This window comes from Neoarius graeffei, chromosome 23 (genome assembly GCF_027579695.1).
Source record: "Neoarius graeffei isolate fNeoGra1 chromosome 23, fNeoGra1.pri, whole genome shotgun sequence".
Taxonomy (NCBI): domain Eukaryota; kingdom Metazoa; phylum Chordata; class Actinopteri; order Siluriformes; family Ariidae; genus Neoarius; species Neoarius graeffei.
The window spans coordinates 31,136,086-31,155,648 of NC_083591.1; the positions used below are offsets into that span (position 1 = coordinate 31,136,086).

The 19,563-nt window shown below is 41.8% G+C and overlaps 1 protein-coding gene across 1 annotated transcript in view; it reads right to left on the reverse strand.

Moving 5' to 3' along the window:
• kcnab1b (potassium voltage-gated channel subfamily A regulatory beta subunit 1b) overlaps positions 1 to 16,465 on the reverse strand; it is a 162,080-nt gene extending 145,615 nt beyond the window's left edge. Inside the window, exon 1 of the mRNA XM_060905307.1 lies at positions 16,251 to 16,465. Coding sequence (XP_060761290.1) covers positions 16,251 to 16,465 — 215 coding nt within the window. The remainder of the gene's footprint in view (positions 1 to 16,250) is intronic.
• Positions 16,466 to 19,563: the final 3,098 nt, after the last annotated feature.

Sequence of the window (19,563 nt, forward strand, 5' to 3'; positions counted from 1 at the left end):
AGGTATATACCTTTCATGGTTGAATGGAGAAGATCCAATTTATTCTTCTGGCTTCAGCTTTGCTTGTGTACCTCCTTAGATGGGTAGCCAGGCAGTCTCTAGGGCCTCAGGTATGGACAGCTTGCTGTATTTCTTAGGTACTTTCCTTGTCCTACCTTTCTGGAGTTCTGATAGCTGGCTAACTTCTCTCTGGGTGGATATTGCACCTTATGGTTTGTGTCCATCTTATAGCCAAGCATTTCCAGGATTACTGTTGCTGTGATGTATATCAGCTTGTTGGTCTCAGTGATGGTTATAGTAGAGATCATTCATACTGCTGCATTCACATCTTCTAGGAGATTTGCAGGAGGTACTTCACACAGTCATGGTAGTCAGGCATGGTGATTTGAGGTTTTCAGCTTTGTTACTTGAGTATAATAAAGTCTTGCTTGCATTCCTGCTTGCTTTCTTCTAACAGTCTCAAGCTATCAGCCAGCTATCAGAACTCTAGAAAGGTATGACAAGGAAAGTTAAATTGTTACTTTTTCTACCAAATTACTATCTTCAATTTCAGGTCAGCTGCTTGTGAAAGGACATCAGTGATTTAGCACCACTGTTTTGGACAGATGAGAACAGTCTGGCTATGGGGCAGGGCCTGCTGACCACACATGACTGGAGCAGTATCATCAGCACTGTAATCAGCCCTCCTCAAGCAGCCAGAGGAGTTTAAAAAGATGTCACTCAGCTCAGAGGTTAGTGAAGCTTGCTCAATGCTGTGCATCTCACTCTCTCTCTCCACTCAGGAAACCTCACCGATGCTAAGGACAATGAGGAAGAAGTCAGAAAGCCTTTCATTCTCTGCACCCACTCTCCATTAAAAGCTATGTGAGTTTTGATTCACTAAACCTGGGTTGCGTGTCCATGTTCATCCCATGACAGCAAGAGCCACACTGATGGAGAATGCAGGTATGAACAAGGGACCCCTCCCACCCACCCCCACATGTAACCCATCCTGCAGCATCTCCTGTGTCTGCAATACAGCTATCCAGCTACAGGGGCTAACATCATTCCGTGTGGATAGGAGCACTGAAACTTCCAGTCACAGCCATGGTGGTGGACTCTGTGTTTACATCAACAATGTCTGGTGTGTGAATACCTTGGCAGTCACTGCCTATTGCTCACCACAGCTAGAGTTTTTAGGGGTGAAATGCTGGCCATTTTATCTACCACAGGAATTCACTGCTGTTATAGTAGTAGCAGTGTACATCCCTCCCAGTGCCAATGCTAATGCTAACAAAGTGCTGCATGATGCCATCAGAGAGCAACAAATGGTCCACCCCAATGGCTTTTTCATTATTGCCAACCATGCCAACCTGAAATCCACCTCTGTGTCCTGCTTCTCCCAGCATACAGGCCACAGCTGAAAAGCTCCAGGCCAGTACAAAGAATCATCATAGTCTGGCCGGAAGATGCCACATCAGCCCTACAGGACTGCTTTGAGAGCACAGACTAGAACATGTTCAGGGAAGCTGCCACCTATGATCAGCACATCTGCCTGGAAGAATATACAGACTCTCTGACTGGGTACATAGAGAAGTGCATTGAGAATGTCACTGTTGAAAAGGCCATAACCATGTGCGCCAACCAGAAGCCGTGGCTGATGGCTGAGGTCCATGCCCTGCTCGAAGCAAGAGATGCTGCCTTCAAGTTGGGGAAGAAGGTTGACATGGGCTCAGCTTTCCAAGGCCATCATGAAAGCAAAACACCAGTATGCATAGAAGATTAACAACCACTTCTCTGATACTAAGGATGCCAGACACATGTGGTAGGGCATCCAGGCCCCATGGCTTCTACACATGGTTTGAGTCTCAGAACAACATGTGGGCATGCGAGTCCATGCCAACCCCTGAGGAGCAGGTGCTCTTCCTGGCCCCAGCTTATGTGAGGAGGATGCTATCCAGAGTCAACCCACACAAAGCTGCAGGCTCAGACAACATACCAGGGAGAGTGCTCAGGGACTGTGCTGACCAGCTGGCAGTTGTCCTCACAGACATCTTTAACATCTCCCTGAGCCAGGCTGTGGTCCCTGCAAGCTTCAAAAAGACCACCATCATCCCAGTGCCAAAGAAGTCAATGGTGATGTGTCTTAATGATTCCTGCTCAGTAGCACTGACTCCCATCATGATAGAGTGCTTCAAGCATCTGATCAAGAGTCACATTCACTCCACTCTGCCCACGTCACTGGACCCCCTGCAATTTTCATACTGCTCCAATTGCTCCACCGATGATGCTATCTCTTACACCCTGCATTCTGTTTTATCACATCTGGACACAAAAGACACATACATTAGAATGCTGTTCATCAATGTCAGCTCAACATTCAATACAATCATCCCCCAGCAGCTGGTGAGGAAACTCTCTCTACTGGGCCTCAATACTCCACTCTGCAGCTGGATTCTAGACTTCCTGGCAGAGAGACTGCAGTTGGTGTGCATTGGCAGCAGAACAACAGACACCATCATGCTGAGCAAAGGTGCCCCTGAGGCTGCATGCTCAACCCACTGCTGTTCATGCTGCTCACCCATGACTGCGTAGCCAAGTCAGAATCCAACCTCACTGTCAAGTTCACTGAAGACATGACAGTAGTGGGCCTCATCAGCAATTACAATGAAACACCATACAGAGAGGAGATGGAACAACTCCAGGGCTCGACATTAACAGTTGTCCAATTGTCTGGGACAACCAAATGTTTGGTCCAGACAAGTCAAATCCATATCTGCTTGTCCAATGGGACAAGTTGAATTATTTGCAACTCTCCTGGAAGTTCTGGGAGTCTCTCACATATTCATAGCAGCTCCCTGATGCCCACAAATTCGACACAATATCCTAGAATCTAGAGCAAGAGAGCAAGAGTGCATGTGTGCATATTATTTGCACTGTCTAAGCACCTTTGTCCATTGAGAATGACATTTCCCTCTTCTATATACTGAGTATGTGGAAAAATGACAAAAAGTTGAGTTGAGTCCTGGCAGGTAACTCTTGGCTCACCCAGCAGGTGACCCAAGAGCTTGTAAAAGGACTGCAGGTCACCATCCAGGAGCTGCTGCAGCAGCAAGCCAGAGCCTCTCTGCTCCCGGGTTGCCTTCTGGACCCATGACAAGAAGCACTCCACCTGCACCACAAGTTCACCTCCAGTGACACTGTTTAGGTGTACCTGAACACCTTTGAGCAGGAGGATGAGGAGACACCATACACCTCAGCAGCCCACAGACCGCTGCACACCACCTCAAGACATGTGCCTGGCCGGGGGACATGAGGAAGCTGAGGACTGCACTGCAGGTGAGTCACACACCACTAATCCACTCTCATGTGTGGTTCAGCAGAGGACACACAGGAAACTTTGGACAAGAGCAGAATCAGGACGAATGGCTGAGAATCTGTTGGTTGCATGTGCACTTCCTTGAGGGAGAGGACCAGCAACCAAGCTAGCTGCTCCCCAAATCCTATTTCTTGGTTCACCAGGGCCTCCTGGACCACTACACTGAGCACCAGTGGCAGAGCATAGATCTCTTGGTAGTCCCTCGCTCCAAGGTGGATGTCATAATGCACCTAGCCCACTCTCACCCCTTGGGTGGCCAGCTTGCAAGCCAAAACATGCTGGAAAAGATCAAGGATCAGTTTCTCTGGCCTGGACTGAACACAGAGGTCAAGAATTTCTGCCAGCGCTGTTCCCAGTGCCAGCATACTGTCCCCTGAAGACCTGCTCCTGCTCCACTCATACCTCTCCCAATAATAAGTGTTCTTTTTGAGAGAATGGGCATGGATCTGGTAGGTCCTATTCATTGTCAGTGAAACACTTTAAGCATTGATGGCATTCACACCCTTGGAACTGCTGTTTGGGAGAAGACCCCGGGGCCACCTGGACATGGATAAGGAGGCCTGGGAGGAACAGCCCTCACCATTCATAATGACCATCAAGCATATCAAAGATATGCAAGAGCGCATATGCAAGGTGACCCCGATTGTGTGCCAGCACATGCTCAGCGCCCAGGCCAAACAGAGCTGCCATTACAATCACTCTGCACAGCCTCAGGAGTTCCAGCCTAGTGAGTCTTAATACTTGCCCCCTCAGTGAACTGCAAGTTCCTCGCACAGTGGCTGAGTGTGTTGGGCCAGGGAACTACAGCCTGTAACAACTGTGTATGTTTAAGGACACTCAACTCTATCACATTAGCCTACTAAAATGCTGGATCAAGCCCCTTCCTCTGCTCACAGCCCAAGCCCTTGTGGAAAATATATGGAATTATGTGGTAAACAAAAAAGTGAGAAAATATGTTTCACATTTTAGATTCTTCAAAGTAACCAGCATTTATGATTTATCTTATTATATTTACATTGCAAAAATTATATTCAGTATAGATTAACCTTAAAATAACAGGTGTGTTTATTTTTTAATCTTTTAAAAGGTGAGTGTGGGTGTACACTGACAAGCTGGAATTATCTCCAACTTTTAGTCACTAATCCAATATTTTAAAGCAAGACATGAAGGCTTTCTGCAAGCCCCAAGATGCTGTGATTATGTGAGATTGAAAACTGTACTTGAGATACTTGATATTATACTCACAGTGGACATGATAATACGTTTTGCATTATTTTTAAGATGCAAAGAGGAAATTTTGCAGACTGAAAGCAAGGTAATGTAATGAACAGAACATCAGGACTGCTGTATGTGCTAAAGTAATATTTTCTACTCACACACACAGAGAGAGAGAGAGAGAGAGAGAGAGAGAGATATCTCAATCTCAGAACTGCACAGCTACATAGTACAGGCAGTCGTCGACTTACGACCGATCGACTTTATGACCGTCTGGTTATGACTGGCAAGTGTTTCCCAGCTGAGCTAGCTGAGTGTATGACAGTTTCCGCACCAGCTCCTGGCAGCCTTTCGCCGCGTACAACAGTTTCTGCCCCAGCTCCCGGCAGCCTCTCGCCGTGTACAACAGTTTCCGCCCCAGCTCCCGGCAGCGCCTCTCGCCACGTACGACAGTTTCCGCCCCAGCTCCCGGCAGCCTCTCGCCGCGTACGACAGTTTCCGCCCCAGCTCCTGGCAGTGCCTCTCCCCGCGTACGACAGTTTCCGCCCCAGCTCCCGGTAGCGCCTCTCGCTGCGTACAACAGTTTCCACCCCAGCTCCAGGCACATGCGCAGTCTCTCTCGCACTCCGTCATACAGTTTCCGCCCCAGCTCCTGGTTTATGAAACGAGCAAATCCTCCCGCCAGCCCGAGCGCTGCAACAGCTGATGATGACGTAGACGACCCACAGCCAAGCACCAGTGATGCCAGTGGTCACTAAGTTTTGTATTTTGCTATGTTTTACATTTGTATTTTGGAACATTTCAAACTAAAATGTTTTCTATTTTTCACACCTGTATTTTGTATTTTTTGTTTTGCACATATTAAACGAATTGTACTGTACGCAGTGTAGTATGCAGTGTTTGACTTAAACCAAATAATGAGCCAAGGTAATGAAATAAGAAAATGTTGATAAAATAAGACTTTAAGATGATTATAATATCATTACACATCACAATATACTTACGTTCATTTAACATAGGCTGACTTACAACCAGATCGGTTTACGACCGGTCAGTCGTAACCAAACGCAGTCGTAAGTCGCCGACTACCTGTATAAGAAAATCAATTGACTGACATATGCTATTGAGAAAAAGCAGAGTGAAAAGGAAGGAAACGAGAGAAAGGAGTAGGAAAGGAATGAAAATAAACCAGGAGACAGGGAAGGTAAAAGAAAAAGACATGAAAGGAAAGTGTCCATATGACAGGAATGCCCAAGCAAGAAAAAAACCAAAACAAAACAGAAATTTCAGGAAGCAAAGAAAACACATGCAAGCTCATTTTCTTTCTTATCTTTCACCGTTAGTGTAGCAGAATATAGATGGGGCCCTGCAGTCGATTGCTGACCTGCCCAGGATGCACCCACCTCTCACCCAAAGTCAGCTAGGGTTGTCTCCAGCTTCCCCCATAACCCTGATGGATAAATACTATAGATAACAGATGAATGGATGGATGGATATTTAGAAAGAACACCACAGTCAGATCATCCCAAGTCGCACATTCAACTTACTTGCATCTTAATGACAGCCACTGCACACAGTACATCACAATTCACTCATGGTGGATAAAAACATATTGCTCCATCTCTGCTATCTCACCACCATTACAGAGACAAAGACATTGTGTGTGTGTGTGTGTGTGTGTGTGTTTGTGTGTGTGTGTGTGTGTGTGTGTGTGTGTTTTGGCATTCTGTGTTTGAAGCAAGAAAGAGAGACATGATGTTTATTTCTTAATATTATGTTTCACCAGTGATTTGTTGGGATCTTGAACATGTTTCTAATGGTCAGCCTTCTGGTCCTGTTACCAAAACTGATCTCCAATTCAAATTACTTACAAATCATAATGGAAGAAGGTTTCAGAACCTCAAAAGATTTGTCAAGTGCTCAAAAATATGAAATTGTGTGTACGCATGGCGACTCAAGATTCCCACCTGTCACACATTCAGTTTCAACTTAATATTGCCTCTGTTAACTATTTACATCAACTCTTGACATTTCAATGACAGGTTTTGTGAAGTTTAATTAAACCAGGGTCCAAGATATCAGACATGAAAAAAGCCAGTGAAAAGAAACAGCTGAAGATTTTAAATTTCAGTTCAACTTTAGGCTATATAAAAAGATCAATGTAGGGTGCTCTAATGTTTGTAATAATAACGCCAAAGCCACTGGCCTACACATCAGACAAAATCAAAAATGATCAGAATGATCAATGTGATTGTGAACAGCTGGATGTCAAATGACAGTCAGACCTTGTTTTCTTTTCACTGTGTTATGGGAAGCTTGCAGTGAAACAATTTGTACCCACACGTACGGACAGGCATACGCACACAAAATTATACACACATACACTCCACCCACACACACCTGTTGGTGTGTGACATATGCAATACAACAGTGCATGGTGTACCCACACACACCTTCATGCACATGTGTGGTGTCAGAGTGCTCATCTGCATTGTAGCACTGGGCACTGAGGCAACCCCAAACCCTCATCCCCTCCTCCCAACACATAGACCTAGTAGTGTCAAGAACCAGAGGCAACCATTTACACTTATAATTTAGTAGAAATTGCATTTCAAGGTAAAGACACGATGACATTAGGGAAAGTGCCAGTGCCTAACTATAAATTGTTCCATGCTTTTCCCTGCAAAATTGATTTGGTTTCAGCACTAAAATGCAGCTTGCGGAACCAAGAAAAGCTGCCAAAATATAACAACCAATCCAGCAAGTCAAGGTTTTCTTCAGGAGTGACATTAAAATAAGATATGAACATTGCAAGTGTTTTTGCAGATAATCTGTTGTCTTGTGCATAACCGTATGACAATATCTTTGAGAAGACACTAATATGATTTTGTATGATAAAACATTTCCAATGTCAATTTTACTAGTATAGTAGTATTAGTACTAGTATACTAGTATCCTAGTAAAATTCCCCACATCTTTATTAATTTGGCAGTGTACACTAGTACATAATGGTTTGGCTCTCTCCAGTGTCTCCAGTCTGCTGTCTCCAGCACAAGCATTATTGCACTGGATAAAGTTCTGTGCATTGAACCTTGTGCTGAACAACAGTTGAACAGTTACTGTTACTGCTGCTCTTGTGATGAGTTTTCAAACCCTCAACCTCAATGTCTCTGGTTTGTTTCCAATAACTTATAGACATTTATGGCATTTGGCAGACATTAGTCTAAATGGAAGTGTGCCAAATCTAACAATGTTGAAGTCAAGTCAAAGATTACATTTGTGCTGCAGAGGTGGAAAAAAAATCCACTTTTCATATCAAAATCAGAAGTGATATGGACCTCGGAATTGAAGGCAATTCTAGAAGTTGGAAACGCAGGGGAACTTATTACAAACCTTTTTTTCTGTCAAGTGGTGCCTGCTGGAAATGACATTCATAACTACTTCAGCTTTAGGAAAGATAAACACTTTATACACTCATGCACTTTATATTTCTGTATTGTCTCAGCTCTGACATCAAGGAATCATCAACCAAATCTGAAGAAATTTTTACAAGCTCAGATCTATATTTTCTCTATTTAAGGAGATGCCTATTTTCTTTGTTTTATATAAAGTGCACAATGATGCTTGAAAGTTTGTGAACCCTTTAGAATTTTCTATATTTCTGCATAAATATGGCCTAAAATATAATCAGATTTTCACACGAGTACTAAAAGTAGATAAAGAGAACCCAGTTATACAAATGAGACAAAAATATTATACTTGGTCATTTATTTATTGAGGAAAATGATCCAATGTTACATATCTGTGAGTGGCAAAAGTATGTGAACCTCTAGGATTAGCAGTTAATTTGAAGGTGAAATTAGAGTCAGGTGTTTTCAATCAATGGGATGACAATCAGGTGTGAGTGGGCACCCTGTTTTATTTAAAGAACAGGGATCTATCAAAGTCTGATCTTCACAACACATTTGTGGAAGTGTATCATGGCATGAACAAAGGAGATTTCTGAGGACCTCAGAAAAAGCGTTGTTGATGCTCATCAGGCTGGAAAACGTTACAAAACCATCTCTAAAGAGTTTGGACTCCACCAATCCACAGTCAGACAGATTGTGTACAAATGGAGGAAATTCAAGACCATGGTTACCCTCCCCAAGAGTGGTCGACCAACAAAAATCACTCCAAGAGCAAGGCGTGTAATAGTTAGCAAGGTCACAAAGGACCCCAGGGTAACTTCTAAGCAACTGAAGGCCTCTCTCACATTGGCTAATGTTAATGTTCAATGAGTCCACCATCAGGAAAACACTAAACAACAATGGTGTGCATGGCAGGGTTGCAAGGAGAAAGCCACTGGTCTCCTAAAAGAACATTGCTGCTCGTCTGCAGTTTGCTAAAGATCATGTGGACAAGCCAAAAGGCTACTGGAAAAATGTTTGGTGGACGGATGAGACCAAAATAGAACTTTTTGGTTTACATGAGAAGCGTCATGTTTGGAGAAAGGAAAACACTGCATTCCAGCATAAGAACCTTATCCCATCTGTGAAACATGGTGGTGGTAGTATCATGGTTTGAGCCTGTTTTGCTGCATCTGGGCCAGGACAGCTTGCCATCATTGATGGAGCAATGAATTCTGAATTATACCAGCAAATTCTAAAGGAAAATGTCAGGACATCTGTCCATAAACTGAATCTCAAGAGAAGGTGGGTCATGCAGCAAGACAATGACCCTAAGCACACAATTTGTTCTACCAAAGAATGGTTAAAGAAGAATAAAGTTAATGTTTTGGAATGGCCGAGTCAAAGTCCTAACCTTAATCCAATCGAAATGTTGTGGAAGGACCTGAAGCGAGCAGTTCATGTGAGGAAACCCACCAACATCCCAGAGTTGAAGCTGTTCTGTACAGAGGAATGGGCTAAAATTCCTCCAAGCCGATGTGCAAGACTGATGAACAGTTACCAGAAATGTTTAGTTGCAGTTATTGCTGCACAAGGGGGTCACACCAGATACTGAAAGCAAAGGTTCACATACTTTTGCCACTCACAGATATGTAATATTGGATCATTTTCCTCAGTAAATAAATGACCAAGTATAATATTTTTGTCTCATTTGTTTAACTGGGCTCTCTTTATCTACTTTTAGGACTTGTGTGAAAATCTGATGATGTTTTAGGTCATATTTATGCAGAAATATAGAAAATTCCAAAGGGCTCACAAACTTTCAAGCACCACTGTATATATACACAGTATATGGGGACTAACATGTGGTTTCTCCAACACACATTAAGCAAGCCAAATGCATATTTTTTTTAACTATTGCTCATGCTGCATCACAGTGCAGCATAACACAATCAGAGAAAAGTGCTATCTACCATCTTCCACATACGAGAGTGGCGACACGCATGTACGCAGCAGCTTTGCTCTCCTATGATGAACTAAATTTCGTTGTACATTTGTGCAGTGACAATAAAGGCATTCTATTCTATTCTATGAGCTCACAGATGCCTGTGATTGGTTAATGTTCTTGTGATTTGCCGGTCTAGAGAGAGTATGCTGTACTCCCCACCCATAGAGCACAACCAATTTTACTCGCTTGACTCCTGGCAGCAGATGGCTAAGGCACCATCTGGATTCAAACTCGCAAACACCCATAGGGCAAACACTTTCCTGTTGTGCTACATGGGAGCCACAATATTGATTTAAAGTATGTGATATTGTGTGAGAATTCCTAGAGAGAACCGTGTTAACACAGATAATACACAATAAATACTTTTTTTGCCTAAACTAAGAATATTAGAGCTCGCAGGCTCAATAACCAATTCTATAACCATTATGAGGATCTCATGAAGTACATTTGTATGTATTTGGATAAATACAAATATTTAAAGTAGAGACTAGAGACATCTGATGGTCATTAAAAAAAATGAGACAGGATTACATTTTTATGATGACAAACAAGAGAGGAGAAAAGACTGATCCCTGGAGAACACTTTGTTTGACAGAAACATGCAAGGTGTTTGCCACTAGCCATCAAGTAAAATAATGATCAAGGCACGAGCAGGGTCAGTAATTCCCACCAGACACACACAGGAGAGAACTATGTCATGGTTAACATCATCAACCACGGGGATAAGGTCAAGGAAAAAGGGAATATTAATACAAAGAGAGAAGGTCATATCTGACTTTGAAAAGACTAAAAACAAAGACTGTTTATCACAATGTTGGTTTAACTTTGCAATAACAAACCACTTCTGAAGATGCTTATTGAAGTATGGTGTTATTATATTAGTCAGTACTGGGCCATGTATCATAACAGTCAGTGTGACAGCAATATGAAAATGAAAAATATAAAGGAACATGACTAGCAGCTAGAGAGACATAAAAGGTGAACACACTTTAAGACGGTAGGTTGTAACATATTGGGCTACTTATAGTATATCTAAGAGGAATCACTGTGCAAAATACCACAGAGTCCAGAGATGTGTTTGCATGGATATTTCAAGCTATAACCCATATATGATGAAATCCATGTTGGATACTCTCTGATCATGGCATTGTCAAAAATAATCTCCAGATATGCTCGAGATATGATCCAGATTCTTGCAAGAATTTAAAAAGATATCACCGGATTCTCGAGGTTTTGGTGCAGTGAATTGTACTTAGTTAAGATAGGATATTAAACAGTACAAAACTTATATACTGTATATTTTTAATCAAAGCATATTATTCAGTAATGTGGCATGATGGCACAGCAAATACAATGTACATTATATGGCTGAAAGTATGTGGACACCTAACCATCACACCCATATGTGGTTTTTCCCTAAACTGTTGCCACAAAGTTGGAAGCACAAACTTGTATAGAATGTCTTTGTATCCTGTAGCATTCCAGTTTCCTTTTACCAAAACTAAGAGGCCTAGACCAAGCCTGTTTCAGCATGACAATGACCTTGTACATAAAGTGAAGTCCATGAAGGACTTCACTTTATTTACAAATTTGGCTCAAATTATGTTCAAATTTGGCTTACCAAATTTGGAGTGGAAGAAGTGTGTGTCCTGCCAAGATCCCTGATCTCAACCCCACTGAACACCTTTGGGATGAACTGCACCTCAAGCCTCCTCATCTCACATCAATATTTGACCCCATTAATGCTTTTATGGTTGAATGTGCAAATTCCCACAACCACACTCCAAAATCTAGTGGAAAGCCTTCCCAGAAGACTGGAGGGTGGAGGTTATTATAACAGCAAAGGGGGAATGAATCTGGAATAGGATATTCAAAAAGCACATGTGGGTGTGATGATCAGATGTCCACAAACTTTTGGCCATAAAGTGTAGCATTACTGCTTCACACCTCCAGGTTCCCAGGTTTAGTCCTGATCTCGAGTTATTGTATGTGCCATGTTATCCCCAATCTGCATGAGTTTCCTCCAGATTCTTCACTTCTTCCCACTTACTGAAAACATGCATTGTATGTATTCTATACTCTAAATTGCCCATATGTGTGAAAGTGTGTGTGCATTGTGTCCTGTGATGAACTGGTGTCCCATACTTCCTACATTCTGTGTTCTGGACCCAACATGACCCTAACTAGGATAAACACGTTACTGAAGATGAATGAATGAATTAATATTATTCACCAACTGCCATGAAATACTTAATAAGTAGTAACACTATTACAAAATGTATATAGCTATATAAGTCTAGACCCTACAATATACAGTGCACTAATACAGCAAGACTAAGAATGTTACCTAACACTTTGGATAGGTCTGTGTTAAAGAGAGAGATGATTTGTTTTTATTTGTCTTGCTTTTTTAACTTTGTAACTGATTGTTATCTCTCCCGGGACAGAATCCACCAGGGGGCGAGGTATTGTTTTCAGTCGGGTTTGTTTGTTTGTTTGTTAACAACATTACGGGAAAACAGCTGGATCAATCTTCATGAAAATTTCAGGATAGCTGGGCATTGGTCTCAAATAGAACCTCCAACATTTTGAGGGTCATCCGGTCAAGGTCACCAAAAAGGTCAAAATCATTTTTGTTGTGTCTACTGCCTCATATAGAGGTGCTAGCCACTATGTCATCATGCTGTAAGAATGTAAGAGTATAACAATCGCGCACTGCGCATCCGCATACATGTGTTCCTATTAAAATGGCCAGTGAATGTATACAATTCGGTTCACCAATCGAAATAAATGGACTAGACTAAAAAAAATCGCTTTCAGACATGTTCATGCTTATTACAGAGGGAAAATGCGTTCCACTGAGCTCTAGTGCCGGGCCATTTCCGGGAAATAAGAGTTTGGGTCATGGCGACAGCGTGTGTATGTCAGCCTTGATTTGGAGTTTTCAGTTTCGAAAACTGTGAGGTAAGAGTAGAATCATATAAAGTACAGACACTTGGTATATTTTACTTCTGTGATTTTTAAATTGTTCATTTTTGGATTACACTTCATTTTTGTGGCTCCTGCCTCAGAGAGTAAATATATATGCTATATTTACTGTATGGATATGGTATCAGAAAAAAATTTATTTATAAGCAGTAGCCACATGTACCCATAGGGTACCTATTTTTTTCGCGATATCTTCCTTCATATTCATCATAAGTGCTACCGGGCAAGGTTTGTTTTGCCTGGCAACACTTGTTTTAAATTGTTTTTACAAGAGAGAATGACTTTCAACATCCCAACTTTGGGTTGGTGTTCTATCACCTATGTATTTTGTGAAGTTTCTAGAAAGTCCTCAGTTCATTCTAATTTTAAGTAAATGAGCAACATTATGATGTTGGTGTTTCAGAATGCAGGAGCAATGAAATCTGCATAGTACGGTAAGACATATGCAGTAAATTCTTAAGAAAGGCCTTACAAAATAACAATACTTACTGACATCCTTACAGTTAATTTAGTACAGCGTGATTGAAGTTAAACTACCCAATTAAACTTCTTTCTAAATTAATATTTGAGTAAATATTTGAGATTGATGATGCACATCAGCAACTTCCATGTTGTTATGGAAACTGTTGAGTTGCACGCTTACGGTAATGTTGTGCTTCCACTTGACAGATTGCACACCACAATGAATTATTCCAACTTGAAAAACCATTAGTTCACGCCTCCCCCTCACTCTGTCTTCCCCCCTTCTCTCTTATAGCCAGTGAGCAGAAAGGCTCAAGATGGATGAGAGGTTTCTTACCATTCCATTTTCTAGTGTGCTCCTGTTTAATTAATTATGACTCTACAGGGAGTCCCAAAAGTCTCCATGCATAGGGGAAATGAACAAGTTTTTTGGAAAATGTCTTCCAAAATTTTTCATACTTAGTTTATATATACACTCACTGGCCACTTTATTAAGTACACCCTAATAAACACCTGCTCTTTTATGCAGTTATCTAATCAGCCAATCCCATCAGCTTCAGTTAATGTTCACTTCAAACATCAGAATGGGAAAAATTGTTATCTCTGTGATTTTCACTGTGGCATGGGTGTTGGTGCCAGATGGACTGGTATGAGTATTTCAGAAACTGCTGATCTCCTGGGGTTTTCACACACAAGTCTCTAGAGTTTACATAGAATGGTGTGAAACACAAAAAACATTCTATGAGCAACAGTTCTGTGGGTGGAAACACCTTGTTGATAAGAGAGGTCAGAGGAAAATGGTCAGATTGGTTTGAGCTGCCAGGAAGGATAGAGTAACTCATATAATCATTCCTTACAACCATGGTGAGCAGAAAAGCATCTCAGCATGCAACAGCAGAAGACCACATTGGGTTCATCTTATAATCAAGAGCACGTTCCTGTTAAAGTGGCCTGTGTGTGTGTGTGTGTGTGTGTGTGTGTGTGTGTGTGTGTGTGTGTGTGTGTACGATGAGATTGGGTGTAATAACTGTTTTATTCTATCCACATTCACTGAATTTTGAGAAACAGAGCATTTTTATTTTTATTTTTTGCATATTTGATAAGTAATAACTTTATACAAAACATCCAGCAAAATCATTTCCGCTTAGAATGTAAAGAAGCTGGTGAAATGACAGTAGCAATTTGTGAAAAATGCTACAATAATAATTCTTGAAAAATAAAACAAGATATGTTCTTACAATCAAATACTTTTATTCCATATTTTGTTGCATGTTTTGTATTTTTTTTTGGGGGGGGGTTTGTTTTCAAGTAGAGTTTCTATTTCATTCTCGGCTGGTTCAGCAACACGCACCGCCATTTTGTTTTTCTCTACTCACGATATATGAGCTGATAGCCTAGTAGTAGAGTAACCAATCAGAATGCACGATTGCTCATTTCGAATGAATGTGGACAGAATAGACACGCACACACACATATATATATATTTCAGATAACCTTTACGAATGCCTTTGATGAAAGAGGAACATATTAAAATCATTCTCATGTCTACATAACAAAGATAATTTAAAAGCATTCAAAGCACAATTACATGCACAACATGACGTGTTAACATGAATTCATCATGAGTGGGAGAGACGACTCATCACGTAGAGGATATTGTGTAGTTAAAGCTACATTTTGCTAAAAAGGGTTAATTTCCCCCATGTACAGAGACTTTTGGGACAGCCTGTAAGTTCTTGCTCATATCTCAGAGTAATTTTTCTAGAGTGTGTATTAAGTCTTAACTGACACAGTGGTTCCCACTTGCATTGATGTATCAAGTACTAAACGAAGTGTATTTCAGCTACAGTCCCCACATTATTACAGTTTATCAATAAAGAGTGTTTTTTAAAGGTTTAATAATACAGGACACAGCTCACAACAAGTTTGACCACAGAAATAGGGTCATTTTAAATTTTGCGGGATTTTATTAATAAAAACAATATGCAATATCTTTAGATTTGTTCATCTCATTATCTCTAGCCGCTTTATCCTGTTCTACAGGGTCACAGGCAAGCTGGAGCCTATCCCAGCTGACTACGGGCGAGAGGCGGGGTACACCCTGGGCAAGTCGCCAGGTCATCACAGGGCTGACACATAGACACAGACAACCATTCACACTCGCATTCACACCTACAGTCAATTTAGAGTCACCAGTTAACCTAACTTGCATGTCTTTGGACTGTGGGGGAAACCGGAGCACCCGGAGGAAACCCACGCGGACACGGGGAGAACATGCAAACTCCACACAGAAAGGCCCTTGCCGGCCATGGGGCTCGAATCTGGACCTTCTTGCTGTGAGGCGACAGCACTAACCACTACACCACCGTGCCGCCCCCTTTAGATTTGTTGTGTTATTAAATAACATGCAGTAATGATGACAGATATCTGTCCACTGTTGAACAGAAGCATGGAAAATTAAAGCATCTGTACTTGGAATGATGGATGAGTGTGAAGGCATAGAATTTGGCATAAAACCACCTAAAAATATAATATTTTCCAGTCCTGTTTGGCCTACAGGTGAGACCAGATCACTGACAGAGGAAAAAGACTGAATAGATAGATCTGGCACAGAAGAAATAAGAGTCTCTGTGAGACCAAGTTAGGTAAAAGTGACATTAAAAGTGTGTGTACATATTAGTAATAAAGTGGAAAGCATATAGCAGTAAAAACCTAGTTTAGGTTTCTCATGACTAATTAATTCCTGTCGAGCTTATATATGTACTACCAATGTGATTAGGTTAAATTTAGGATCAGTGGTGTTGCCTTGTAAAATAGACATGTGCCATACCTGTACTTCATGCCAGTGAGTTTGCCTGTGGACTCCTTCAGTGAGATGTGGTGGCGGTGTGTGAAGGATCCCAGGCTTCGCGCAATTAGCGCCACTGTGCGGAACCGAGCCCGGGCTGCACTTGTCGTGTTTGGACTCGCTGTGTTTTGCTTGGTTGGCTCATTGTTCCGTGGTGCCTTGAGCCCATGATCTGTGCAAGCAAAGGACACCTGCATGGCTAGAAGTGAACTGACTAAATCCCTGCACAGGAGCAGAATGAGGCAGAAGAGGATGGAGTGGCAAAAACTTCACAAGGTCCGAGCTGGAACTTGCTGTTGCTGATTCAGAGCTTGCAGGTTTTAGAGAAGACAGTGATGTCCTGTCTCATCTGTGCTGCGTCCTTCTGTGTGTCCAAAGAAACAGAGATGATGGAATGTCCTGGAGGTTCCCGTGCTCAGAGAATATAGTCGTCTTCATAAAGCGACCGAATCTCTGTCGTGGCACATGCTGCGTTCAGCATTGCTTGTGTGTGACTTACTGTGATTCTCTCTCTCTCTCTCTCTCTCGCGCTCGCTTTCACTCTCTCCCCTTTAGGGACACTAAGCTGTTCCTGTCCCTGACAACAAATTATGTCTTCTTCTTCTGATTCTGCTCCACTTCTCCCACTGTTCTTCTCTTTTCTTCTCCTTCTTAGTCTTCTTCTTTTCCTCTATTTTTTTATCCTACTATGTTTTCTGCTTCAATGAATCTCCTCTTCCCCCTTAGGATACCAAGGTAAGGGGGTTTCCCTGGCTACCGCAATAAGATCACCTGTCAGAAACGGCTACAGATTTTTAGCAAAAGGACAGTCTCAGACTCTTCCCCATGAAGTGAGAGATTCACAGAGAAGCAGTGTTAGAAGAAGTAAAATTTAAACCATAAACCATGTCCTTTCAATACACGTTCCCACTGAAGAAAGTGCTGAGTAGACAGAGGTGAAAGGAAAAATTTGTAAAACGTTTTTTATCCAAACCTAGCGGGACACAGCTTGGCCAGTGCAGTGCTGATTTGGAAGAAACACCTGCTTGATGAAGGAATGTGTGAATGAAAGAAGACAGGCAGAGGAGAGAAATGAAGGAGAGCGAGGGAGAGGAGAATGAGGCATGATCGCAGTGCCAAGTGCTGGAAGAGAGAGAAACGGAGACTGAGAGAGGGAGTGGATGAAAGCAGAGAAGTGCAGAGAGAAGGGGTGGCACAGAGCGAGAGAGAGAGAGAACGAGAGAGAGAGAGAGAGAGAGAATAAAAGCGAGAGGGTAAGGGTGGGTGAGAGAGGTACAGGATCACTGAAATAACGGCAATCTTTCACCAGTGGCTCATTTCAACCTTGTAAAAAGTGACCTGAGGGACATCCATCTCAGTGTGTGTGTGTGTGTGTGTGTGTGTGTTTGCATAACAGAGGGACACAGCAGAAGATAAACAGTATTTGTGTATTCATGCAACTAGCACAGTATCTAGCCTGTCTAAGGAAGTACGTCCACAACCTAGATATCATTCAGGGACTTATACATATAACTGGATTTCTCTGTGAAGGAACTTCACAGAGTCCTTCCATATGCCCCACTTGCATCATATTCACAGATGAAATGTAACCCCAATGTCTTAAATTATTCACAGAAAGCACAAAGAGGGAAACCTAATAAGGCGACAGAGGGTACATTTCATCACACCGATGAATAGATGATGCATCTGGGGTCAGTGACTCTGAACATTTTTTCAGGAAGACCTACTATGGTTTGCAATCTTGACACCTGGATTATGCACAGTCTGCTATTGCCAGATGTCATGTACCCCCCAGCCTTGAACTGCTTCTGCATGCTGTAATGCAGTATTATGCAGCTTAGTAAGCATGACACTCACCGAGCAAGACACTTGCCTTCAGCAAAAACAGCACTCTGAGCATCATGAGTTCTCAGACTTTTTACTATTTTTAACTATGAGGTTAACGCTGACAAGTATTCATTTAGTCATTCACCCTCATTAACTGATTTATACTGGTCAAGGTGGAAAACAATCCACACACACATGCTTAATTTACATGTACGGGCGATTTTAATAAGGAAATCCACCTACTTGCATAATATATATTTACATATATTACATATATATTTATTCATATACAATTCTTTAATGCATATTTTTGGGGTTTGGGAGGAAAGTGGAATACTCATTGGAAACCCATGTCACACAGACACAAGGAGAATTTATTAAACTTTATTAAACTTTATTACAGGCTCGAGGCCCACAAAGAATAGATTACAATACATACATCAATAAAACAATACACCACACATTCATATACATAAAAAAGCTAATAAAGGCACTCATACCAGTGTTCCCAAATCACAGACATGTACCTAACAGAACTATGACTTGGGTCTACTAATTGTGCAATAAGTTGATTTGTAGAGCGGTCCAGCCTGCTCATAAACTTAAAGGTGAGATTTCTCACCAGTGCCATAAATGTAGTTAGACCTAGTTTGCAGAACAACCCACTTGCTCTAGTACTTCTTGGTTTCTTCAAAAGAATCCTAAGACAGTCATTGTAAGTTACTTTCAGCTTAAGCAAGCTCTCCTTCTTGTATCTAACCCAGAGTGGAGCTGTGTAAAGAGGGGAGCAGTACATTCGAAACAAGTTGACTTTAACATCTGTAGTGCAGTGATGGAATTTTCTAGCCAGCATGTTAGCTTGGACATATAACACTCTCCTCTGTCTGCTAATGTCGGCATCATCCTCCAGCGTATCAGTTAGGATATGCCCCAGATATTTTGTTACATTAGCTACTCCCAGCTCTTCTCCAGATAGATAAAAAGGAGGGAACTTGATTTTGAAATCATCTTTGGTCCTACAAAACATTACCACACTCTTCTTAGCATTATATTTAATGTCAAACTCTACCCCATAATCAGAACAGATATTGAGGAGCTGTTGGAACCCACTGCTACTTGGGGATAGAATGGTAAGGTCATCTGCATATAAGAAGTGATTAATCAACGCGTCACCAACCATACAACCTGTTTGGCATACCCCCAACTGCCTAGACAGGTCATCCATATAAGCAATGAATAAGGCTGGAGATAAAATTCCCCCCTGCCGTACCCCGTTACTGACATTAAAAGGTGTAGATAGGATGTTCCCCCATTTAACCCGCACACTTTGGTTAGAATACCAATAAGCTAAAATTCGTACCAGACTACTGGGGACTCCCGTTTGCTTGAGTTTATTAAACAATTTAAAATGATTGACACGATCAAAAGCTCTCGAAGCATCAATAAAACCTACAAGGACAGTAGAACC